At 43.3% G+C, this 21,418-nt stretch overlaps 1 protein-coding gene across 1 annotated transcript in view; it reads right to left on the reverse strand.

Moving 5' to 3' along the window:
- Positions 1 to 21,418, reverse strand: part of LOC140203157 (sodium/mannose cotransporter SLC5A10-like) — a 192,052-nt gene that overhangs the window by 2,147 nt on the left and 168,487 nt on the right. Inside the window, exons 10-14 of the mRNA XM_072269046.1 lie at positions 7,200 to 7,307; positions 4,713 to 4,863; positions 3,456 to 3,624; positions 896 to 1,111; positions 500 to 605 (exon numbers count right to left, since the gene is read on the reverse strand). Coding sequence (XP_072125147.1) covers positions 500 to 605; positions 896 to 1,111; positions 3,456 to 3,624; positions 4,713 to 4,863; positions 7,200 to 7,307 — 750 coding nt within the window. The remainder of the gene's footprint in view (positions 1 to 499; positions 606 to 895; positions 1,112 to 3,455; positions 3,625 to 4,712; positions 4,864 to 7,199; positions 7,308 to 21,418) is intronic.

Consider the following 21,418-nt stretch of genomic DNA (forward strand, 5'->3'; position numbering starts at 1 on the left):
CAATAACGTTGGGACTGACCCTGTCTTGTTCTCAGCTCTCCCTGATCCTAGTACAATATTATTAATAATTATCATCCAATTCTATCACCCACCTGCTCACCAGCAACCACTTACAGGGGCCAATTAACCCACCAACCCGCACATCCCTGTGGTACGGGAGGAGATCAGAAATCTATAGGGAGAATGAGCCCAATTCCGCACGGATAGTGCCCAAGGTCGGGATTGAACCCCAGTCTGTGGAGATGTGATTCAGCAGATCTACTGACTGTGCCACTGTGCCAACCTGTTCAGATAATAATGCCTCTGGCACAGGACCTTTGAACTCGGAAGCAGGCTGCTGCTCCATGAGTAACATGGACAACCAGGGTTATCGTTATCGGTGGCACTACCCGGTCGTTATCATCGGGAAAGGAGCGTGAAGGTAGGAGGGGACAAATATCTCATAGAATGAGGAAGTTCCATCAATCTGTAAAATAATGAAAGGTTAAAATCAGCCTACCCTCTTTTCTACTTTCCCATGCCCGTCTCTCAGGAGATGTCTTTGCCAGGGAGATGTCGGGCTGCCTCCTCTCTCGTGAAATTGCCCACCAAGTAATGCCTGCCTTCTGAGGATCAAGAATATTTAGTCACAGCACTTATTTATGATCTGGAAAGATTCAGCTTTCAAATGAATGCAAGTAAGTTAACATAACACCAATAAAAGACATAAAATCCTGGGAACACCCAGCAGGTCAGGAGGCATCTGTGGAGATGTGAGATAATGGGGAAGATATAGGATTAATAGATGAAATGGGAGAATAAAAACACTCTATGTTTCCCATTCCACCTCCTTCCTCGCCCACCTATGCCATTAAGGAGAGAGGTGCATTTCTAAAAAGCAGCAGCTGGAACATACCTGGGCTTCATTGGGAGGCTCTGTCAGCAGGCTGGTGGCCATGACAATGAGAGCGGTCAGGGCACACAGTATGATCGCAAAGTGGAGGTAATGAACCCTCTTTAGGATGGAAGGTCTTGGATCGTACACCCCACACCGCGGCGGAGGGTACGCAAATTCCATAATCATCCTCACCAGTCCGACTGCCAATCCGATCATCAGTCCCCAGAACGCACCCTGCAAACAAGCAACTAGTACTGATCGAGTCATGTTGGCCTTCTGGGTGCAAAGCTATCAACTCAAAGTCAAAGTCGAGTTGATAGTCATACGCACAAGTACACACAGTAAATGCACAGGTGCAATGAAAAACCTGCAGCAGCATCGCTGGCACAAAGGTGCAGTATTCACAATAAAAACATAGTCGCTATTTTTACGGGAAAGAACACATTTAACAAAATCAGAATTTTTAAAAAAGTGCAAAGTGATCAAAGTGGCCATCATTATATTAAACTGTAGTAACACACACAAAATGCTGGTGGAACACAGCAGGCCAGGCAGCATCTATAGGAAGAAGTACAGTCGACGCTTCGGGTCAAGACCCTTCGGGTTGTGCAGGTTGTTTCAAGAACGGAATGGTTAACTGTTCCTGAACCTGGTGGTGTGGGACTTCAGGCTTCTATACCTTCTGCCTGTGAGAAATTGGCATGGTCTGGACGGTGGGGATTTTTGATGATGGGGTGTTGCCGGCTTCAGGCAGTGCCTCATGTAGATACGACCCATGGGGTGGAGGGACGTGACAGTGATGTATTGAGCCGAGGTCACTGCTCCCTGCAGACTCTAAGAATTCAAGTTTGCTGTGTGAGACCATGATGCAACCAGTCAATGGATGGGTAATGGACCTTGTGGTGGGTAATGAACTGTTTTCCCGACTGACATGATAGTTGGAAAATGAATCAATTCAATCATTCAGACACAAGCCAGAAGGAAAAGCATTAGCTGGGTCTCAATTGTGACTCTACCTTCAGAGTCCGAGTAAGGAATTCAATTATACTCCACAGATTTAACTATGTAATCCAGCTGCAGAAAATCCAATAAGATAATGGTCAGATAACATTTTTAAATGATTTTCTGTCTAGGATTAAATATGTCCAGAATTTCCCTACTATTCTTTGGAACAATCTCAAGGAGTCTTTTGTGTCTCCATGGATTGGGCTAAAATCACTTCTTTTGCACAATGGTTATTTTCATTGATTCTATTGTATTTCTATGTCATATTGTGAATGCCTGCAAGAAAATGCATCTCGGGGTAGTTATATGTTGACATGTACGTACTTTGATAATAAGTTTACTTTGAACTTTGAACTTTGACAGCCCAGGAGTAGAGTGCCAGCCTGGGTTACACGATCTGGCTGGGATACTAACTCACTGACAGCGACAACAAAGGTCGAAATTGTCTCCCTCTGTGCTTGGATTATCAAGTTGATGAGCTGAGGGGGATAAAAGAAAGAAAAGATGCTGCTAAGGATATTTGCTTCCACTTCATGGTGACGAAGCAACGATATTGGATTCATATCAGGCTAACCACTCCACATCAGCAGTCCCGCACCAAAGGTACTTCACAGACATGAGGAACCATTAGAGTACATGGCTAAAATATTTCAAAGATCAAAGTTTAAAGTAAATTTATTGTCAAAGTATACTATACGGCATCATATACTACCTTGATATTCATTTTCTTGCAGGCTTTCACAGTAGAGCAAAGATATTTGGTGGAACAACAACTAGAGGTCATGGGTTAAGGGTGAAAGGTGAAAAGTTTAAGGGGAACTTGAGGGAAAACTTCTTCACTCAGAAGGTCGTGAGAATGTGGAATGAGCTGCCAGCTCAAGTGGTGTATGCAAGCTCAATTTTAATGTTTAAGAGAAATTTGGTCCCAGTGTGGGTTGATGGGAGTAGGCAGTTCAAAATGGTTCGCACAGACTAGATGGGCTGAAGGGCCTGTTTTTCTCTATACAACAGAATCAATGAAATACTATACACAAAAACTAACAAACAACCAATGTGCAAAAGAAGGCAAACTGTGCAAATACAAAAAAAATCAACAAGTAAATAAATAATACTGAGAATATGAGTTGTAGAGTCAATAGAAGTGAGTCCATAGGTTGTGGAATCATTTAGTGTTGAGGTGGATAATGAGGTGTTAGAGAAATAAAAGAACATAAACTGCTGGAAATTTTCAGCATATCAGGCAGCATCTGTGGAAAGAGAGCCAGTTAATGTTTCAGGTTGAAGAACCTTCGTCAGAGTTGGGAAAGAGAAAAGTAAGTTTTGTTTTAAATTTTTCGATCTGAGACATTAAGTGTTCTCTCCACAGAAGCTGCCTGACGTGCTGAGATTTTCCAACATTTTCTGTTTTATTTTGTAATTTTGGCACCTGCAGATTTTTTTTTAAATCATCATTTATATACCAAGGAACTTGCTTCTAGAGAGCAGCTTGAAAAAGGAGAAAGCAGAGCGGACAGGGTGAGAATTTTAGATCTGAGGGTGTTGACAGCTGGTGTCATAGGCTCAAATTACTTACGGGCTCATTTGTTCTTTTCCAAAATACGGCAAGCAGAAAGACAGCAGTGACCGGAGGAGCTAAGTAGCTGGTGACTGATTGAATGTAGACAAAGAGCTGGCCGCTATTGGCACTCTGTAGTATGGGGATCCAGATCAGGCTGACCGCAATCAATATCACAGTCACAATCCTAGAGGGAAAGAACAAAGCAGAGGTGAGAACTTACCTAAAGAGTTCAGGGCAGATTCGACATTCAAATCAGTTTTCTTTAAGATAGAGGCCTTACCACTTTGTCTCTAGGTTGGTACAGTAATGTAAAAGTTATTGTAATGTTCTTACAGCGCCTGTAACCCGGGTTCAATTCCGCAGCTCTCTGTATGGTACTTGTACGTTCATATAACCGTCAAGCTACGAGATACTTGCAGAAGTGATACAAAACTGAATTACGTTGCTCATAACTCATAATGGGTAAGATTAGGAAAAACAAAGCAATCCTTATAGAGGGATCAGAATTGTAGAGCGTGAGCAATTTCAACAGCTCTGAGGACCCAACCCGGGTGCAACATATTAATGCAGCCATAAAGAAGGCAAGATGGCTGCTATATTTCATTAGGAGTTAGAGGAGGTTTGGTTTATCACCTAAAACACTAGTGAATTTCTACAGATGTACCGTGGAGAATATTCTGACTGGTTGCACCACCGTCTGATAGGGTGGGGGGAGCCTACTGCACAGGATTGAAGTAAACTGCAGAGTTTGGTAAAATTAGTCAGCTCCATCATGGGCACTGGCCTCCATAGTATCCAGGACATCTTCAAGAAGCAGTGCCTCAGAAAGGCGGCATCCATCATTAAGGACCCCCCCCCCCCCACCACCACCCAGGACATGCCCTCTTCTCATTGTTACCATCAGGAAGGAGGTACAGAAGCCTGAAGGCACACACACTCAACGAATCAGGAACAGCTTCTTCCTCTCTACCATCCGATTTCTAAATGGACATTGAACCCATGAATATTACCTCACTACTTCTTTTAAAAATTCTGTTTTTGCACTATTTATTTTAATTTAAGTATTTTATATACATATATATCTTACTGTAATTCAGTTTTTTTCTATATTTATCATGTATTGCGTTGTACCGCTGCCGCACAGTTAATAAATTTCATGATATATGATAGTAAATCTGATTCTGGTCTACTTTTCTAGCATTACTATAATATACTTGGCCAGAATATATTTCAAAGTCAATGCCAGGTGAGGCACGTTTGGATCAACCCTACCTTCCAACCAGGAGTAATTCCCGTTCATTGGCATCCTTCCGGATCTTTCTCCAGATGTCCATGGTGAACAGAGTGCTGCTGCTGTTGAAAATTGACGTCAAGGATGACATGAGAGCGGCCATTACAACTGCAATCATCAGTCCTCGTAAGCCTTCAAAGAGCAACAACAGTTAAAGCCAATGCATTTCACAGCAGTGTTACCAAAAGACAAAAAATGAAATCTACCTGAGAAATTATTACGGCAGTTAACCAAAAAATCCTAAAAGAGGAAAGATCAATGTAAAAATTGTTTACAATCTACTTCATTGTGACCTTGCACCCAATTGTCTACCTTTCTTTTTTTGTCATTTTCTGAAACTGAGACACCAGGTTAAGTAAGCTAAGGCTTTTCTCCTTGGAACAAAAGAGAATGTGAGATGACTTGATAGAAGTGTAAAAGATATAAAAGTGTAGAAGTGTAAAAGGCATAGATTGAGTGAACAGTCAGAGAAATTTCCCAGGGCTAATACGAGGGGACATAATTTTAAGGTGATTCAAGAAAAATATATGGAGAGATGTCAGAAGTTGGTTTTCTACACAGAGTAGTGGATGCTTCAAAAGCACTCCCAGGGTGGAGGTAGGGGTAGATACATTACGGACATTGAAGAGATTCTTAAATCATCATCATCATCATCATCATTATGTGCCATGTTGTATGAGGCAGGTGATCATGTTCTTGACCATAATTGTAAGTGGTTTCCATTGCCTTCTTCTGGCCAGAGTCTTTACAAATGGGGTGACCCCTGCCATTATCAATACTCTTCAGAGGTTGGCTGCCTGGCGGCAGTGGTCGCATAACCAGGACTTGTGAGCATCAGCCACTCCCATGACTTTAGGTGACCCTGATTAGGGGGCTAAGCAAGTGCCAAGGGTGACCTGCTGGCTAGCTGAAGGAAGGAGTACCTTTCACCTCCTTTGGTAGAGATGTACTTCCATCCCGCTACCCAGACTCTTAGGTAGGCATGTGGATGAAAGAAAAAGCGGAGGGCTATGTAGCAGGCAAGGGTGATATTGACCTTGCGGTAGATTAAAAAGTTGGCACAGCATCATGGGCCAAAGGGCTTGTATTGTGCTGTACTGTTCTATGTTCTGCATCTTATCATTGCATTACATTCTACTACCACAAAGAACTGCTGTAACGATATGATCTGTATGGATAACATGCAAAACAATTACTTTTTCACTGTACCTGAGTAGATGTGACAATAATAGGGCAGCACAGTGTGGTTAGCACAACGCTTTACAGTACCAGTGACCCCGGTTCAATTCCCACCTCTGCCTGTAAGGAGTTTGCATGTTCTCCCCATGACTGTGTATGTTTCCTCCAAGTGCTCCGGTTTCCTCCCACAGTCCAAAGACGTACTGGAGAGTAGGTTAATTGGTCATTGTAAATTGCCCCATGATTAGGCTAGGGTTACACTGGGGTTGCTGGGTGACACGGCTGAAAGGGCTAGCAAGGCCTATTCCGAGCTGTATCTCAATTAAAAAAATAAATAAACAAATATACCAGTTTACCATTAGCAGCTGAATGGGTTCAGATGTGCTGTGCAATGTAGCTTTTCCCTGGTATCTGTGCCATGGTATAAATGTAATTTGTTTTTGTTACATATATATATATATAAAATAGTACAGCACAGTACAGGCCCTTCGGCCCACATTGTTGTGCCGACCCTCAAACCCTGCCTCCCATATAACCCCCTCACCTTAAATTCCTCCATATACCTGTCTAGTAGTTTCTTAAATTTCAGTAGTGTATCTGCCTCCAACACTGACTCAGGCAGTGCATTCCATGCGTCAACCACTTCCTGAGTAAAAAACCTTCCTCTAATATCCCTCTTGAACTTCCCACCCCTTACCTTAAAGCCATGTCCCCTTGTATTGAGCAGTGGTGCCCTGTGGAAGAGGTGCTGGCTATCCACTCTATCTATTCCTCTTAATATCTTGTATACCTCTATCATGTCTCCTCTCATCCTCCTTCTCTCCAAAGAGTAAAGCCCTAGCTCCCTTAATCTCTGATCATAATGCATGCTCTCCAAACCAGGCAGCATCCTGGTAAATCTCCTCTGTACCTTTTCCAATGCTTCCACATCCTTCCTATAGTGAGGTGACCAGAACTGGACTGGTACTCCAAGTAATTACAAAACATAATTCTTTCAATGAAAGTTTTAATTAATATGTTTTTTTCATATAGACTATCTGGGGTTATTCCACTCTCATACGCATTTCATTTTAACAAAAAGAATTAAGAAAGTGGAAAGCATTCTTTAATTTCCTTCTATTGTTCAACAGTTTTCAAATGATGAATAAAAGTTATACAGTCTGCAATAGGAACTCTTGGCATGCTTGGTAAATGTTTGGCTACTTCCCACTTGTGCTAGCTTGTTCACTTGTAATCATCAGCTTCTTAAAGCAGATAAGCTCCACATGAAAGAAAGAGTGAGAGATTACCATCGGGCATCAGTTCAATCACGAGCTTCGGGAAAGCAATGTTAGAGCAGCCCACTTCTGTCCCACACACTTTTAAACATTCTTCTGGGTCAACGCACGCAACCGAATCTGTGGATGAAGGATATTGGAAATAGTATCACTGTATGGAATTGGAACTGGTTTATGATTGTTACATACACTCAGTGGTCACTTTATTAGGTACACCTGCTTGTTAATACAAATATCTAATCAGCCAATCATGTGGCAGCAACTCAATGTATAAAAGCATGCAGACATGGTCAAGAGGTTCAGTTGTTGTTCAGACCTAACATCAGAATGGAGAAGAAATGTGATCTAAGTGACTTTGACCATGGAATGACTGTTGGTGTTAGAAAGGGTGGTTTGAGTATTTCAGAAACAGCTGATCTCCCGGGATTTTCATGCACAACAATCTCTAGAGTTTACAGGGAATGGTGCAAAAAAAAAACAAAGAAAAAACATCCAAATAGCAGCAGTTCTCTGGGCAAAAGCACCTTGTTAATGGGAGAGATCAGAGGAGAATGGCCAGACTGGTTCAAGCTTACAGGAAGGCACAGTAACTCAAATAACCACATGTGGCGTGCAGAAAAGCATCTCTGAATGCACAACACATCAAACCTTGACGTGGATGGGCTACAGCAGCAGAAGACCACAAACATACACCTAGTGGCTACTTCACTAAGTACAGGAGGTTCCTTATTAAGGGGCCGCTGAGTGCATACTGAGATACTTGAAAAGCATGTCTTGTGCACAGATTGAATCATTACACAGTGCAATAAGGTAGCACAAGATAAAACAATAACAGTATGCCAAGTATAGTGTAACAGCTGCAGAGAAAGCGCAGTGCAGATGGACATAATGAGTTAAATTGTGATCTGATCAGACCAGGGAACCATTCAATGCATATTTTATTTTGTTATTGTTCAAGACGGTAGCCAGTTAACGAGACTGGTGAAGAGTGTGAACTCAAACCCTGTGGTACTATGTGCTTTCAAAGTCAAGTGCCATACAGCATGAAGATAGGCCCTTCAGTCCATCAAGACAATGCTGACCATCTAGTACTGATTTACGCTCATTCTGTCACATTCCCATCAACATTCCCTGGATTCTACCAACTCGCCTAAGCACTAGAAGCAATTTACAGTAGCCGATCGATCTCATCTTTGGAATATGGGTGGAAACTGAAGCATGCAGAGGAAGCTTAAGTGGTCAACGTGAAGAACACACAAGCTCAACGTGCACAGGTCAGGACTGAACCTGGCTAGCTGGAACTCTACGCTACAGACAGATTTTATTTCACTCAATACTAGCGCAGTTTAACAATGGAATTTAAGTTCAAGTTTAATGCCATTCAACCATACATTGTTCCTCTGGGGCCAAGGTGCAAAACACAGTACATATAGTCACACACAGTAACAATCCAGTGCATACAGTCACAAAACAATATTAGCACTAGTATTATTTTGCTATGATAGCATAGTAGGTAGTGCTTATAGTGCTGGTGACCTAGGTTCTAACCCTGCCACTGTCTGTAAAGAGTTCGTACGTTCTCCCTGTGACTACGTGGGTTTCCCCATTCCAGACAAGTACATATTAGTAAGTTAATTGGTCACTCAGGTGTATTTGGGCGGTACAGGCTCGTTGGGATGAAGGGCTTGTTACCGTGCTGAACCTATTAAAAAAAAGTCCCTGAGGGACGAGACCCGAAGATTGACGGGTTGACATGTGCAAAGTGCATGTTAATATAAGACAGGATAGTAACAGTGCAACCACTTCAGTCGTGTATGATGTTCTCCCAAGGAGTTGTCAGTAGGTGGGTCCTCAGGTGGCCGCAGAGGCTGATCCAGAATCCACGTGTTCTGGTGCAGTGTGGGCAAGAGGGAGTGGTGGCTGTGGCTAACGGTAACTCCACCATGGACGGCTCTGAAAGGAGGAACGGTGGCGTGGGGCTCACAACCCTATCTCATAAAAACCCAAAGCTAAAGAAACACCAACAAGAGCTTCAAACACCTCATCCCTGGGAGAGGTAAGATCTTCAAAGATAGGCTACAGCTGGGGAAAACTTGAAAGAATAGCCCAGGACAGATGTCTCTGGCGATCTGCTCTCAGCCTCCTATACCAACGCAGGGCTGATGAGCTTACTGACTAACTGACTGTGGTTAGTAAGATGGGCCTGTTGGTTGTAAGGCAGTGTAACGTTACTGGCACTAGATCCAGGTCCAAGTGTTACTAGTACTAGATCCAGATCCACCCCACGCCAACAGTGCGTTAATCGGAAAATCAGAAATAAAGCAGGAACGGACTTTGTCAGGGGTTGGCTGCAATTCCTAAGGCATCAAGTCTCACGGTACAGGGTGTGCTCCATCCACGCCTTGGCCTCTGTTCTTCGAAATAAGCATCTATTCATTTGCATTGTCTGTCGTGGCACAGTTCGTGGAAAGCTTTCGCAATAATCAAACTGCTAGAAGGAGTCAAGAAGCTGAACAGCATCTGTGTGGGGTAGAGGAATTATTGGTGTTTCAGGTCGAGACTTGCGTAAGCTAGAAACTTCATCTCTGTTTCAGAATGAGGTTTATTGTCACGGATATATGTCATGAAAACTTGTTTTGTGGCAGCAGTACAGTGCAACACATACAATATTGATGTAATTACAATAAGTAACTGGAATTACAATGGTGTGGCCATTACTTGGTTGAGAGAGGGGCAGGAATGTGTGGTTAATGTAGCAAGTTTTTGAAGTTTTAGAAAAAATAGAGAAGGAGGTAAAAGGTTGGGGGGGGCTGGGGGAGTTGCACTACTAATCGGGGACGATATCACTGCTGCACTCAGGGGAGATATGGTGGAGGGGTCAGACACTGGGTCTATTTGGGTAGAATTCAGGAATAGGAAGGGTGCAACCACTCCGATGGGATTTTACTACAGGGCCACCAGGACCTTGAGGAACAGATATGTAATCAGATTGAGGAAATGTGTAAAAATAATATGGTTGTTGTCACGGGGGATCTCAACTTCCCTAACATAAACTGGGACCTTCTTAGTGCAAGGGGTTTAGATGGAGCAGAATTTGTTAAGTGCATCCAGGAGGTTTCTTAAATCAATATGTGGATGGTCTAACAAGAGGAGGGCTGTACTGGATCTGGTGTTGGGGAATGAGCCTGGCCATGTGTCTAACCTTTCAGTGGGCGAGCAGTTAGGGAACAGTGAACACAACTCCTTAACTTTCAGGATAGCTATAGATAAGGATAGATACGGTTCTTGCGGGAGAGTTTTAAATTGGATTAGGGCAAATTACAAAGGCATTAGGCAGGAACTAAGAAGCATTAAAACATCTTTTCTCTGGCAAGTCCACATCAGACATGTGGAGGGTGCTTAAAGATCAATTGCACAGAATATTGGAAAGGTAAGTTCCTGTTAGAAGGTAGGACAAGGATGGGATGATAAGAGAGCCTTGGACGTCCAGAGAGGTAATGAATTTAGTCAAGAAGGAAAAGGAAAGTATGTAAAGTTTCCAAAGTCAGGATCGGATGATACACATGTGGAGTATAAAGAAGCCAGAAAAGAACTAAAGAAGGGAATTAGGAAAGCCAGGAGTGGCCATGAAAAGCCCTTGGCAAGTAGGATTAAGGTGAATCCCAAGACACTCGATACATACATCGAGTTAAAGGATAACTAGGGAGAAGGTATGACCTCTCAAGGATAAAGGAGGGATTTGCTTGGATGCAGAAGTTGTGAGCAAGGTACTTAATCAGTACCTTGCTTCAGTATTTACCAAGAAAAAGGATATGGAGGAACAGGAGATCAGTACTAGTGTATAAATATGTTAGGGTGTTTAGAGGTCGGGGCGGGGGGGCAGAAGTACTGGGCTCCTAATGAGTATTAAGGTGGGTAAGTCTCCAGAGTCAAATGGGATTTACCCTGGGTTATTGAAAGAGGCAAGAGACGAAGAGTTGGGGCCTTGACCAGTACCTTCATGTCCTCTCTAGACACAGACAAGGCGCCAGAGGACTGACGAGTAACTAATCTTGTATTTCTATTTAAGAAAGGAACAAGAGAAAGTCCTGGGAATTATAGACCGGTGAATCTCAACTCAGTTGTAGGGAAATTGCTGAAAAAAATCTTAGGGATTGGATATATGAGCATATGGCCTAATTAGGGAAAGGCAGCATGGCTTTGTGACTGGCAGGCTATGTCTCACCAACTTGATTGAGTTTTTTGACAAGGTGACGAGAGAGATTGATGAGGGTAGGACAGTAGATGTTGCCTATATGGATTTTGATAAAGTGTTTGTCAGAGTTCCTCATGGGAAACTAATCCAGAAGAATAGGCTGTTTGGATTCAGAACTGGCTTACCCACTGAAGACAGAGGGTAATTGCTGAAAGAGCTTTTTTGAGCCAGAGGTCTGTAATTAGTGGTGTTCTGCAAGGACTGTGCTGGGACCTCTGCTGTTTGTGATGTACAGTATATAAATGACCTGGATGAAAATGTAACTGAGTGGGTTAGGAAGTTTGTGGGTGATACCAAGGTTGGTGGAGTTGTGAATACTGTAGAAGACTGGCAAAGAAAACAACGTGATATATTGTAGATCAGTTGCAGATACTGACAGAGAAATGGCAGATGGAGTTTAACCTAGATAAATGTGAGGTGTTGCACTTTGCTAGGGCAAATGCAAAGATACTGCAAACTGTTAAGGGCAAGATCCTTAACAGTGTTGCTGAGCAGAGAGATCTTGGCATTCAAGTTCATAGTTCCTTGAAAGTGGCTCCACAGGTCGATAAAGTGGATAAGAAGGCTTACCCTTGCATTTTTCAGTCAAGGCCTTGAATTCAAAAGTTAAGAGGTTATGTTGCAACTTAATAAAATTCTGGTTAGGCCACATCTGGAGTATTGTATATGGTTCTGGTTGCCCCACTATAGGAAGGATGTTGAGGCTTTGGAAAGGGTGTAGAAATGGTTTACCAGGATGCTGCCTGGTTTAGAGGTCATGTGTTATTATGAGAGGCTGGAGAAACTTGGCTTGTTTCCTCTGGAGTGGCAGGGGCTGAGGGGAGATCTGATCGAAATTCATAAGATTATGAGAGACATAGATACAGTAGACAGGGAATATGTTTCCCAGTGTTGAAATGTCTAATACCAAAGAGCATGCATTGAGGTGAGAGGGGGTAGGTTTGAAGGGGATGTGAGGGGTAAGTTTTTAACTCAGAGAGCGGTGGATGCCTGAAATGTGCTGCCAGGTATGGTGGTAGAGGCAAATACATGAGAGGCATTTAAAAGAAATGTAGATAGACATGTGGATGGAGGGATCTGGACATGAGTTGGCAGGAGGGATTGGTGTTTGGGTGTTCTTGATTTGCTGATCAGCTGGTTCAGCACAACATTGTGGACTGAATGGTGAACTGTTCTAAGTTCTAAGAAATATAAAGAAATACGTAGTATAAAAAGAGAGCAACAAATGAGGTAATGATCGTGGGTCCCTGCACCATTCAGAAATCTAATGGCAGAGGGGAAGAAGCTGTTCCAAAAACATTGTGCGTCCAGGCTCCAGCACCTCCTCCCTGATGGTAGCAATGAGAAGAGGGCCTGTCCGGGATAGCGGGAGTCCTTAGTGATGGGAGCCACCTTGTTCAGGCATGACCTGTTGAAGATATCCTCAGTGCTGGAGAGGCTGGTGCCCATAATGGAGTTGGCCATGTTTACAACCCTCTGCTGCTTTTTTTTTTCATCCTACACATTGGTGTCTCCATGTCAGATGATGATGCAACCACTCACAATGCTCCCCATGGTGCATCTGTAGAAATTTGCTCCGGTCTTTGGTGGCATACTAAACTTCCTCAGACTCCCAATGAAGTATAGCCATTGCTATGCCTTCTTTGTAATTGCTTTGATCTTTCAAGCCCAGGATAGATCTTCAGAATACCACAGTTTGAGCTCAAGCCTGGCTGCCCCATCTCTCATGCACGGACCCAACCTTAGCTAAGTCGGAAGAGCCCTACTACATGGGTCAGGTTAGATGTGTATTTTGCTAAGTACCTTGGGTTGAGCCATGCCTTTCCATCCAGCTCAATACCATCTCCAGGTCGTAACCTACTTACTATCACCCTGTGTGTCCGCTGTCCCTGATCAACATCAATGTATGTGCAGTACATTAAGTGTCCTCTTCTCTACGAATGTCTCCGGGTCAGGTAGGAAGAAGTACATGGGCTTTGGGATGGGGTTGGTTGGCCCAAAGATTTTAGATTATACCCAGCAGACCTCAAAAGATCTCTATATAAATCTCTGTGCTGGTGTTCAGATAAGACGTTGAAACAAGCTCCATCTGCCCTCTCAGATATATAAAGGACCCCAATTCACTCCAAAACCACCACACTCATCCAGGACATGCTCCCTTCTCATTACTACCATCAAGGAGGAGATGCAGGAGCCTGAAGACACACACTTAATGTTTTGGTGACAGCTTCTTCCCCTCTGCCATCAGATTTCCGAATGGACAATGAACCGACCCATGAATACTACCTCACTATTTTTGCTTGCCTTTTGCACTACTTACTTAGTTCAAATGTTAAAATATATTAATTATTGTAATTTATAGTTCTTATTTATGTATTGCACCGTAATGCAGCTGCAAAAAAACCCCATCAGATTCTGATTCACAAATCTCTCAAGAAATACTTGTAGCCCATTACAGTAGCTTTCCTACAAGTAATTTTAAATTGATGTGTTTGTACCGATGTTCAAATTCAAAGTAAAAGTTCTGATCAAAGTTTATGATCAAAGTATATCTATGTCAATTTATGATCAAAGTATATATATGTCATCATATTCAACACTGAAATTCATTTTCTTGTAAATAATTACCGTAATATAATCAATGAAAGACTACACCAACATGGGCATTCAACCAGTGTGCAAACTGGGCAAATACAGAAAGAAAGAAAGAAAGAGAGGAGGAAAGAGAGAAGGAAGGAAAGAAAGAAAGAAAGAAAGAAAGAAGCAATAAATATCAAGAACATGAAATGAAGAGTCCTCAAAAGTGAATCCATAGGTTCAGAGAGCAGTTGATGATAGGGCAAGTGAAAATGAGTGAAGTTATCCTCTTTGGTTCAAGAGCCTAATGGATGAGGGGCAATAATTGTTACTGAATCTGGTGGGTGTGAGTCCTGAAGCTCCTGTACCTTCTTCCTGATAGCAGCAGCGAGAAGAGAGCATAACCTGGGCAGTGGGGTTCCTTGATGATGGACGCAGCTTTGCCATGACAACGCTCGTGTAGACGTGCTCAATGGTTGGGAGTGACTTTACCCTGATGGAATGGGCCATATCCACTACTCTTTGTAGAACTTTCCATTCAAGGGCATTGGTGTTTCCATACCAGGTTGTGATGCAGCCAGTTAATGTATTCGCCACATCTCGGGCACACGTTTTGAGACAATTTATAGTTTCCACTACAAATCTATAGAAGCTTTAGATGTCATGCTGAACCTTCGCAAGTTCCTAAGAAGTAGAGGTGCTGCCATGCTTTGTACTTCAACCCTACCTACCTTCCCCTGCTACGCAACCCTGAAATAATAACCTTTCAAATCTAAGAAGATATCTCGAGTTATGGAAAAATTATGACTAACATATTTCCTCAACAAGTTAGCAGGAAACATTTATCATTAAGAGCTTAACATTTCATGCACCCTGAACATTGGAAATTACTATATAATCACAGTGAGTTATGTAATAACTTTTCATTTACAAGCAGATATCCACTGGAAACCTTTTGAAATGTATTTTGTGAAGGGACTTGCCTAAAAGCAGTTTGTCACGTAAGAGGCAAGTTCAGACTCTTCGAAACTCCGTCAGGAATGCTCTACCTACTACAAATAACCAGAATGAGCACATCAGCCTCTCATTACCAAATGACTTCACTGCTTGGTGACTCAAGCAAATTAAAGCCAAAGTCAATGCAAGGCTCTGTGGCCAGGAGCTTCCCAGAAGCATTTCCGCCGATGAGACGTTGCTGTAGGCATCTGCGGTGAAGATGTTGTTGATGGCTCTGAGCCCAATGGTTCTTTCTTATACTTATTCTCTGGATGTGAATGTCATTAGAAATGCTAGCATTTATTACCTATCCTCTACATTGATGAGACAATTAAGGGGGGGGTCTCATTGAAACCTATTAAATATTTAAAGGCCTCGATGGAGTGGACATGGGGATTATATTTCCAATAGTGGGAGAGACTAGGGCCAATAGGCACAGCCTCAGAATACAAGGACGTTCCTTTAGAACGAGATGAGGTGCAAATTCTTTAGACGGAGGATGGCAAATCGGTGGAATTCATTGCCACAGACAGCTATGGAGGCCACATCATTGGGTATGTTTAAGGTGGAGGTTGATAGGATCTGGATTTCAGTTCAAGTTGAAGTTTATGACCATCTGACTGTATATACAACCAAATGAAACAATGTTCCTCCAGGCCATAGTCCGCCCACAAAACATACACCACACAGCACATAAAACAAAATATTACCACAAGTAAGTTAATAAAATATATTTCAAAATGCATGTAGTGCGCAGCACAGATGAACAGTAAACAGCTCACTGTCCTAGTGAAGATATTAAAGGTTACAGGGAGAAGGCAAGAGAAATCAATCAGCTATAATCAAATAGCAGAATAAACCTGATGGGCTGAATGGCCTAATTCTGCTCCTATGTCTTCTGACCTTAACGCTCCCCACCAACAAGGATACCTTCAAAAGCCAATGCGCAAAAGAAGGGGGCATTCATCATTCTGGACCATCACCATCTGGAACATACCCGTTTCTCATTATTACCATTAGGAAATAGGTACAGGAAGCTGCAGACCCACACAATGTCCTAGAATCAACTTCTCCTCTTCTGCCATCAGATCTCCAAATCCATGAACACTACTTTGCTATTCCTCTTCTACAATATTTATTTTTAAAGTAATTTATATGTTTTTTTTTAAGTCTTGCATTGTACTGCTGCCATAGGTCAACAAATTTCATGACATATGTCAATTTTACACTCAGCGTCAGTACCTTGACTTGGCTGTCAAGTTCAGGAAGGGGAAGTCAAGGGAACACACACAAGTCCTCAACCAGGAATCGAGCAGTTTCAAGTTCCTGGGTGTCAACATCTCTGAACAACATATTGATGTAATTACGAAGAAGGCACAACAGCAGCTATATTTCATTTGGAGCTTGTGGAAATTTGGTATGTCACTAAGGACTCTAGCAAATTTCCACAGATTTCTACCGTAGTAGGCATTCGAACTGGTTACATCACTATCTGGTACGGAGGGGCCACTGCACAGGATTGGTAAAAGCTGCAGAGAGTTGTAAACTCAGTCAGCTTCATCATCACTAGCCTCCCTCGCATCGAGGATATTTTCAAAAGGTGATGCCTCAGAAGGGCAGCATCCATCATTAGGGACCACCATCAACCAGAACATGCCTTCTTCTATTGCTACCATCAGGAAGGACGTACAGGAGGCCAAAGACACACACACAATGATTCAGGAACAGCTTCTTCCCCTCTGCCATTAGATGTCTGAACGGACAATGAACCCATGAACAGTATCTTACTATTTTTGCTCTCTTTTTGCACTACTTGTCTAAAGCATAAGACATTGAAGCAGAATTAGGCCATTTGGCCCATCGAGTCTGCTCTGTCATTTGATCTTGGCTGATCCATTTCTCTCTCAACCTTATTCTCCTGCCTTCTCTCAATAACCTTTCACACCCTAACTTACTTATCAAGAATCTATCAACCTTTGCTTTAAATACTCTTAATGACCTGACCTCCACAGCTGCCTTTGGCAACAGATTCCACACATTCAATAGACAATAGACAATAGACAATAGGTGCAGGAGTAGGCCATTCGGCCCTTCGAGCCAGCACCACCATTCACTGTGATCATGGCTGATCATCCACAATCAGTATCCAGTTCCTGCCTTATCCCCATAACCTTTGATTCCGCTATCTTTAAGAGCTCTATCCATCTCTTTCTTGAAAGCATCCAGAGACTTGGCCTCCACAGCCTTCTGGGGCAGAGCATTCCATATATCCACCACTCTCTGGGTGAAAAAGTTTTTCCTCAACCATTCACCACCATCTACATTCTAGATGGATATCCCTCCATTCTGAGGTTGTGCCCTTTAGTCTCAGACTCCCTCACTATAGGAAACATCCTCTCCACATCCACTCTTTATAGGCCTTTCAACATTCGATAGGTTTCAATGAGATCCCACACCATTCTTCTAAATTCCAGTGAGTACAAGCTTAGGGCCATCAAATGCTCTTCATAGGATAAGCCTTTCAATCTCGGAATCATTTTTGCGAACCTCCTTCAAACCCTCTCCGATGTTAGTACATCCTCTCTTAGATATGGGGCCTAAAACTGCTCACAATACTCCAAGTGAGGCCTCACCAATGCCTTATAAAGCATTACATCCTTGGTTTTATATTCTAGTCCTGTCAAAATAAAGACTAACATTGCATTCACCTTCCTCACCACGGACTCAACCTGCAAGTTAAACTTTAGGGAATGCAGAAGGACTCCCAAATCTCTCTGCACCTCAGATTTTTTAATTTTCTCTATAATAGATAAAATAATTGGAAGAATTTTAATTCTCTTGTATATTTGTTTCTGTCATTTCTAGCTTTTTATGTTCTGCACTGTACTGCTGCTGCCAAACAACACAAATTTCACAACATATGTCAGTGACATTAACGCTGTTTCTGACTGATAATTAACTGATTCTGATTGTGAAATAATGTGCTGCCTCCTCTGCTTAGACACTCTGTTTTATGCTCCTGATGTAGTGGTCAGTGTTTTCAGAACCATCCCAAATGTTCCTCTGGCACTTGAGTGGTTAGCAGCCGGAGATTCCCAGAAATCACTGGGGAGGGCCCATTTTCTCAGGGAGGCTTCCAGAACCATCATGGCCTTGAATCTTCTGGATCCTCGAGAGACCTGCAGACAGTGGAACCTGGAGTGATACGGGAGGCGCTGGAGGAACTCAGTGGGTTGAGCAGTGTCTAAGGATGGAAACGGACAGTCAACATTTCTGGTGGAGGCCTTTCATCTGATCTTAGGGTTTGGTGGAGTGAGAGGAGGATGAGGAGTGGAATGAAGGACCAGAGGTGGGTGAAGAGTCGTGTTGGAAGAGGAGCGGTAGCACTCATTAGGGTCCTGGGGCAGAGGTGGGGGCCTGCAATTGCGTTAAGGGCCTGACTGGGGAAGCAGATGATGTCATTTCATTGCTTTCACTGCCTATGGCCTCGAATGTTCTTCCTCCACTCTAAGTAGTATTGGGCTAGAGATTCCCAGCAGTCAGTGGAAATGTCTCCAAAATGGGCTGAAAAATAGCAGATGGAATTTAACACAGACAAGTGTGAGGTGTAGCACTTTGGGACAACAAAGCAGAGCAGGACTCACACAGTGAATGGTAGGGCACTAAGGAGTGCGGTACTACAGAGGGATCTGGGAACACAGATCCATAATTCCTTGGATACAAGTTCAATTGCAACACTTAAGAGCAGTTTGGATAGGTGCTCAGAAGGAAGGAATATGGAGGGCTGTGGTCCAGGTGTGGGTCGATGGGACAAGGCAGAATAATAGCCTGGCATGAACTAGAAGGGTCAAGGGAATACTTCAGCAACTTCCATCTTCCTTTCCAGTCTTGAGGAAGGATTTTGGCCTGAAACGTTGACAGTTAATTCACTTCCACAGATGCTGCCTGACTTGCTGAGTTCCTCCAGCTTTTTGTGTGTTTTGCTCTGGATTTCCAGCATTGTAGAATCTCCTGTGTTTCTGTTTCCGTGCTGCAGTGCTCTATGACTCTAAAAGACACGACGGTGGCTTCCAAAACTTTCTTTACTCTTTCCTTGAATCCATTGACAACCCTTTTCCATGCTGAACATGGAATATAGTGGCTGCTTGGGAAATCTGGATTTGGGTATTTGTCTCAGGTTATCCCACCTGCTTCAACACACAACCCACTGAAGGAACTCAGCAGGCTGAGCAGCTTCTGGTGGGGGGAAGGAAATGTCGACATTTCAGATTGAATCCCTACAGCAGGACGTTCCTTTTCCCCCTCCCCCAAAGATGTTGCCCAAACTACTGAGCTCCTCCAGCATCTGTAAACTCTTGTGTCTCCAGAATAAGGTTCATCATCACTGGCATATATTGTCAAATTTGTTGTTTTGCAGCAGCAGTACATGTCCCGGATGATGGGGAGGCTCGTGCCAGAGATCAGCTGCAGTTGAACACACCGGTAAAATGGTGGCACTGTTGATTGCATTGGCTTCTACAGGGTTAACAATAGATGCTACCGTCCTTTTTAAATGTATACTTTATGATCGCAAGATCCTGCTAGACATTAAGAACTTGAAGTATTGGAGGTCTTCTCCATCAGGGGAGGAGGGGAGGAGAAGATGGCGGCGCGACGCAGCGCACACAGCCACTCCAAAATGATATCGGTATTTGTTAAGTAGGTACCGTGCACAATCCTGATTTGATGGAGACAGGCATGAAGTAGCACGGAGGAACATCTGGAGAAACTTCTGAAATGCCTGCTTCACTGCCGCCGCTACTGCGCGATCGAGAATCTCCGGAGAGGAAGGCCCCAAATCCTCGGCTTTGCCTATTGCTTGGCGGCCGGGGCCGGGATCGAAGCACTTGGCAGAGATGGTGCTCGGTGCTCAGTGTCGGAGGGCTGGTCAGAGGCTCGAAGGTTTCGGACGGACTCAAGAGTCGGCTGTGGTCGGGTGCTTCCAGGCTGCTGCATCGGCAAGTTTGCGGCGCTGGAGGTTCATGGCAGGGAGAGTTTTTCTTCCTTCTACCGTCTGCGTGAGATGATGGGACTTTCGAGAGACTTTGAGACTTTTTTTTACCGTGCCCATGGTCTGTTCTTTATCAAATTACGGTATTGCTTTGCACTGTTGTAACTATATGTTATAATTATGTGGTTTTTCAGTCTTGGTTTGCCTTGTGTTTTTGTGATATCATACTGGAGGAACATTGTATCATTTCTTAATGCATGCATTACTAAATGATAATAAAAGAGGACTGCGTGTCCTCATAATCTAATCAGCGAGGTGTTCGTTGGTGGAGAATCTGAAGGAGCTGGACTTGCTGTGGATTGCGCTGCTGCCTGTGTCGGAGAGGCGTCAGAAAAGTCGGTGCATGAAGGTGGTAGGCATTCTAATAGTGAGTGACACCTTAGTTACTTTTCTTGAGATCGCAGGACCCTCTTGGACATTGTTAACGAGGAATGCTACAAGTCTGAATCACTGATTTATTAGCGGACAGCAGGGGCAGATTGCGGGGGAGCTGCGTGGCCACGGTTGTAGCAAGGACTGGGCTTCAAGCTGCAGTACTGCCTGTTTACAGATGCCAGGAGAGAAGCGCTGGGGCCAGTGTGCTCCACTAGGGGGCGGTGTAGCACGATGTCCAGGCTGAAATCAGAGCGGCCCCACCTCCCCACCAGTATTCATTCAGTAGAAGGCAAGTTGTATCATGGTCGACTGAAGATTTCTGTGGCATTCATAGGCTCAGGGTCTGGACTATTTTTTTGTGCGTGGCTGTATTTTACCCATATTTTGCATGTACTTGCTATCTTGTGGGTGCTATGTGTGACTGTTGGTACTAAGTTTTGCACCTTGGCCCCAGAGTAACATTGTCTCATTTGGCTGTATTCATGGATGTTCATGCACGGTTGAATGACAATTAAACTAGAATTGCATGAAACAGAACTTTCTGGAGCTTTTTTTTCCAATCCTGTGCAGATGGTGGTGCAACCAGATAAAATTCTCTCCACAGTACATCTGTAGAAATTTGTAAGTGTCTTTGGTGACATACCAATTCTCCTCAAACTCCAAATGAAATACAGTCGGGCCTCCATATCCGCAGGTTCCGCATCTGTGGGTTCAACCAACCGCGGATCGGAATAAAAAAAAACCCGGAAATTCTCTCTCCAGCACTCGTTGTTTGAGTAAGTACAGACTTGTTTTCTTGTTATTATTCCCTAAACAATACAGAATTACAACTATTTAAATAGCATTTACATTGTGTTAGGTATTATAAGTAATCTAGAGATGATTTAAAGTACACGGGAGGATGTGTGTAGGTTCTATGCAAATACGATGCCATTTTATATACGGGACTTGAGCATCCGCGGAATGTGGTATCCACGG

This window comes from Mobula birostris, chromosome 9 (genome assembly GCF_030028105.1).
Source record: "Mobula birostris isolate sMobBir1 chromosome 9, sMobBir1.hap1, whole genome shotgun sequence".
NCBI lineage: Eukaryota > Metazoa > Chordata > Chondrichthyes > Myliobatiformes > Myliobatidae > Mobula > Mobula birostris.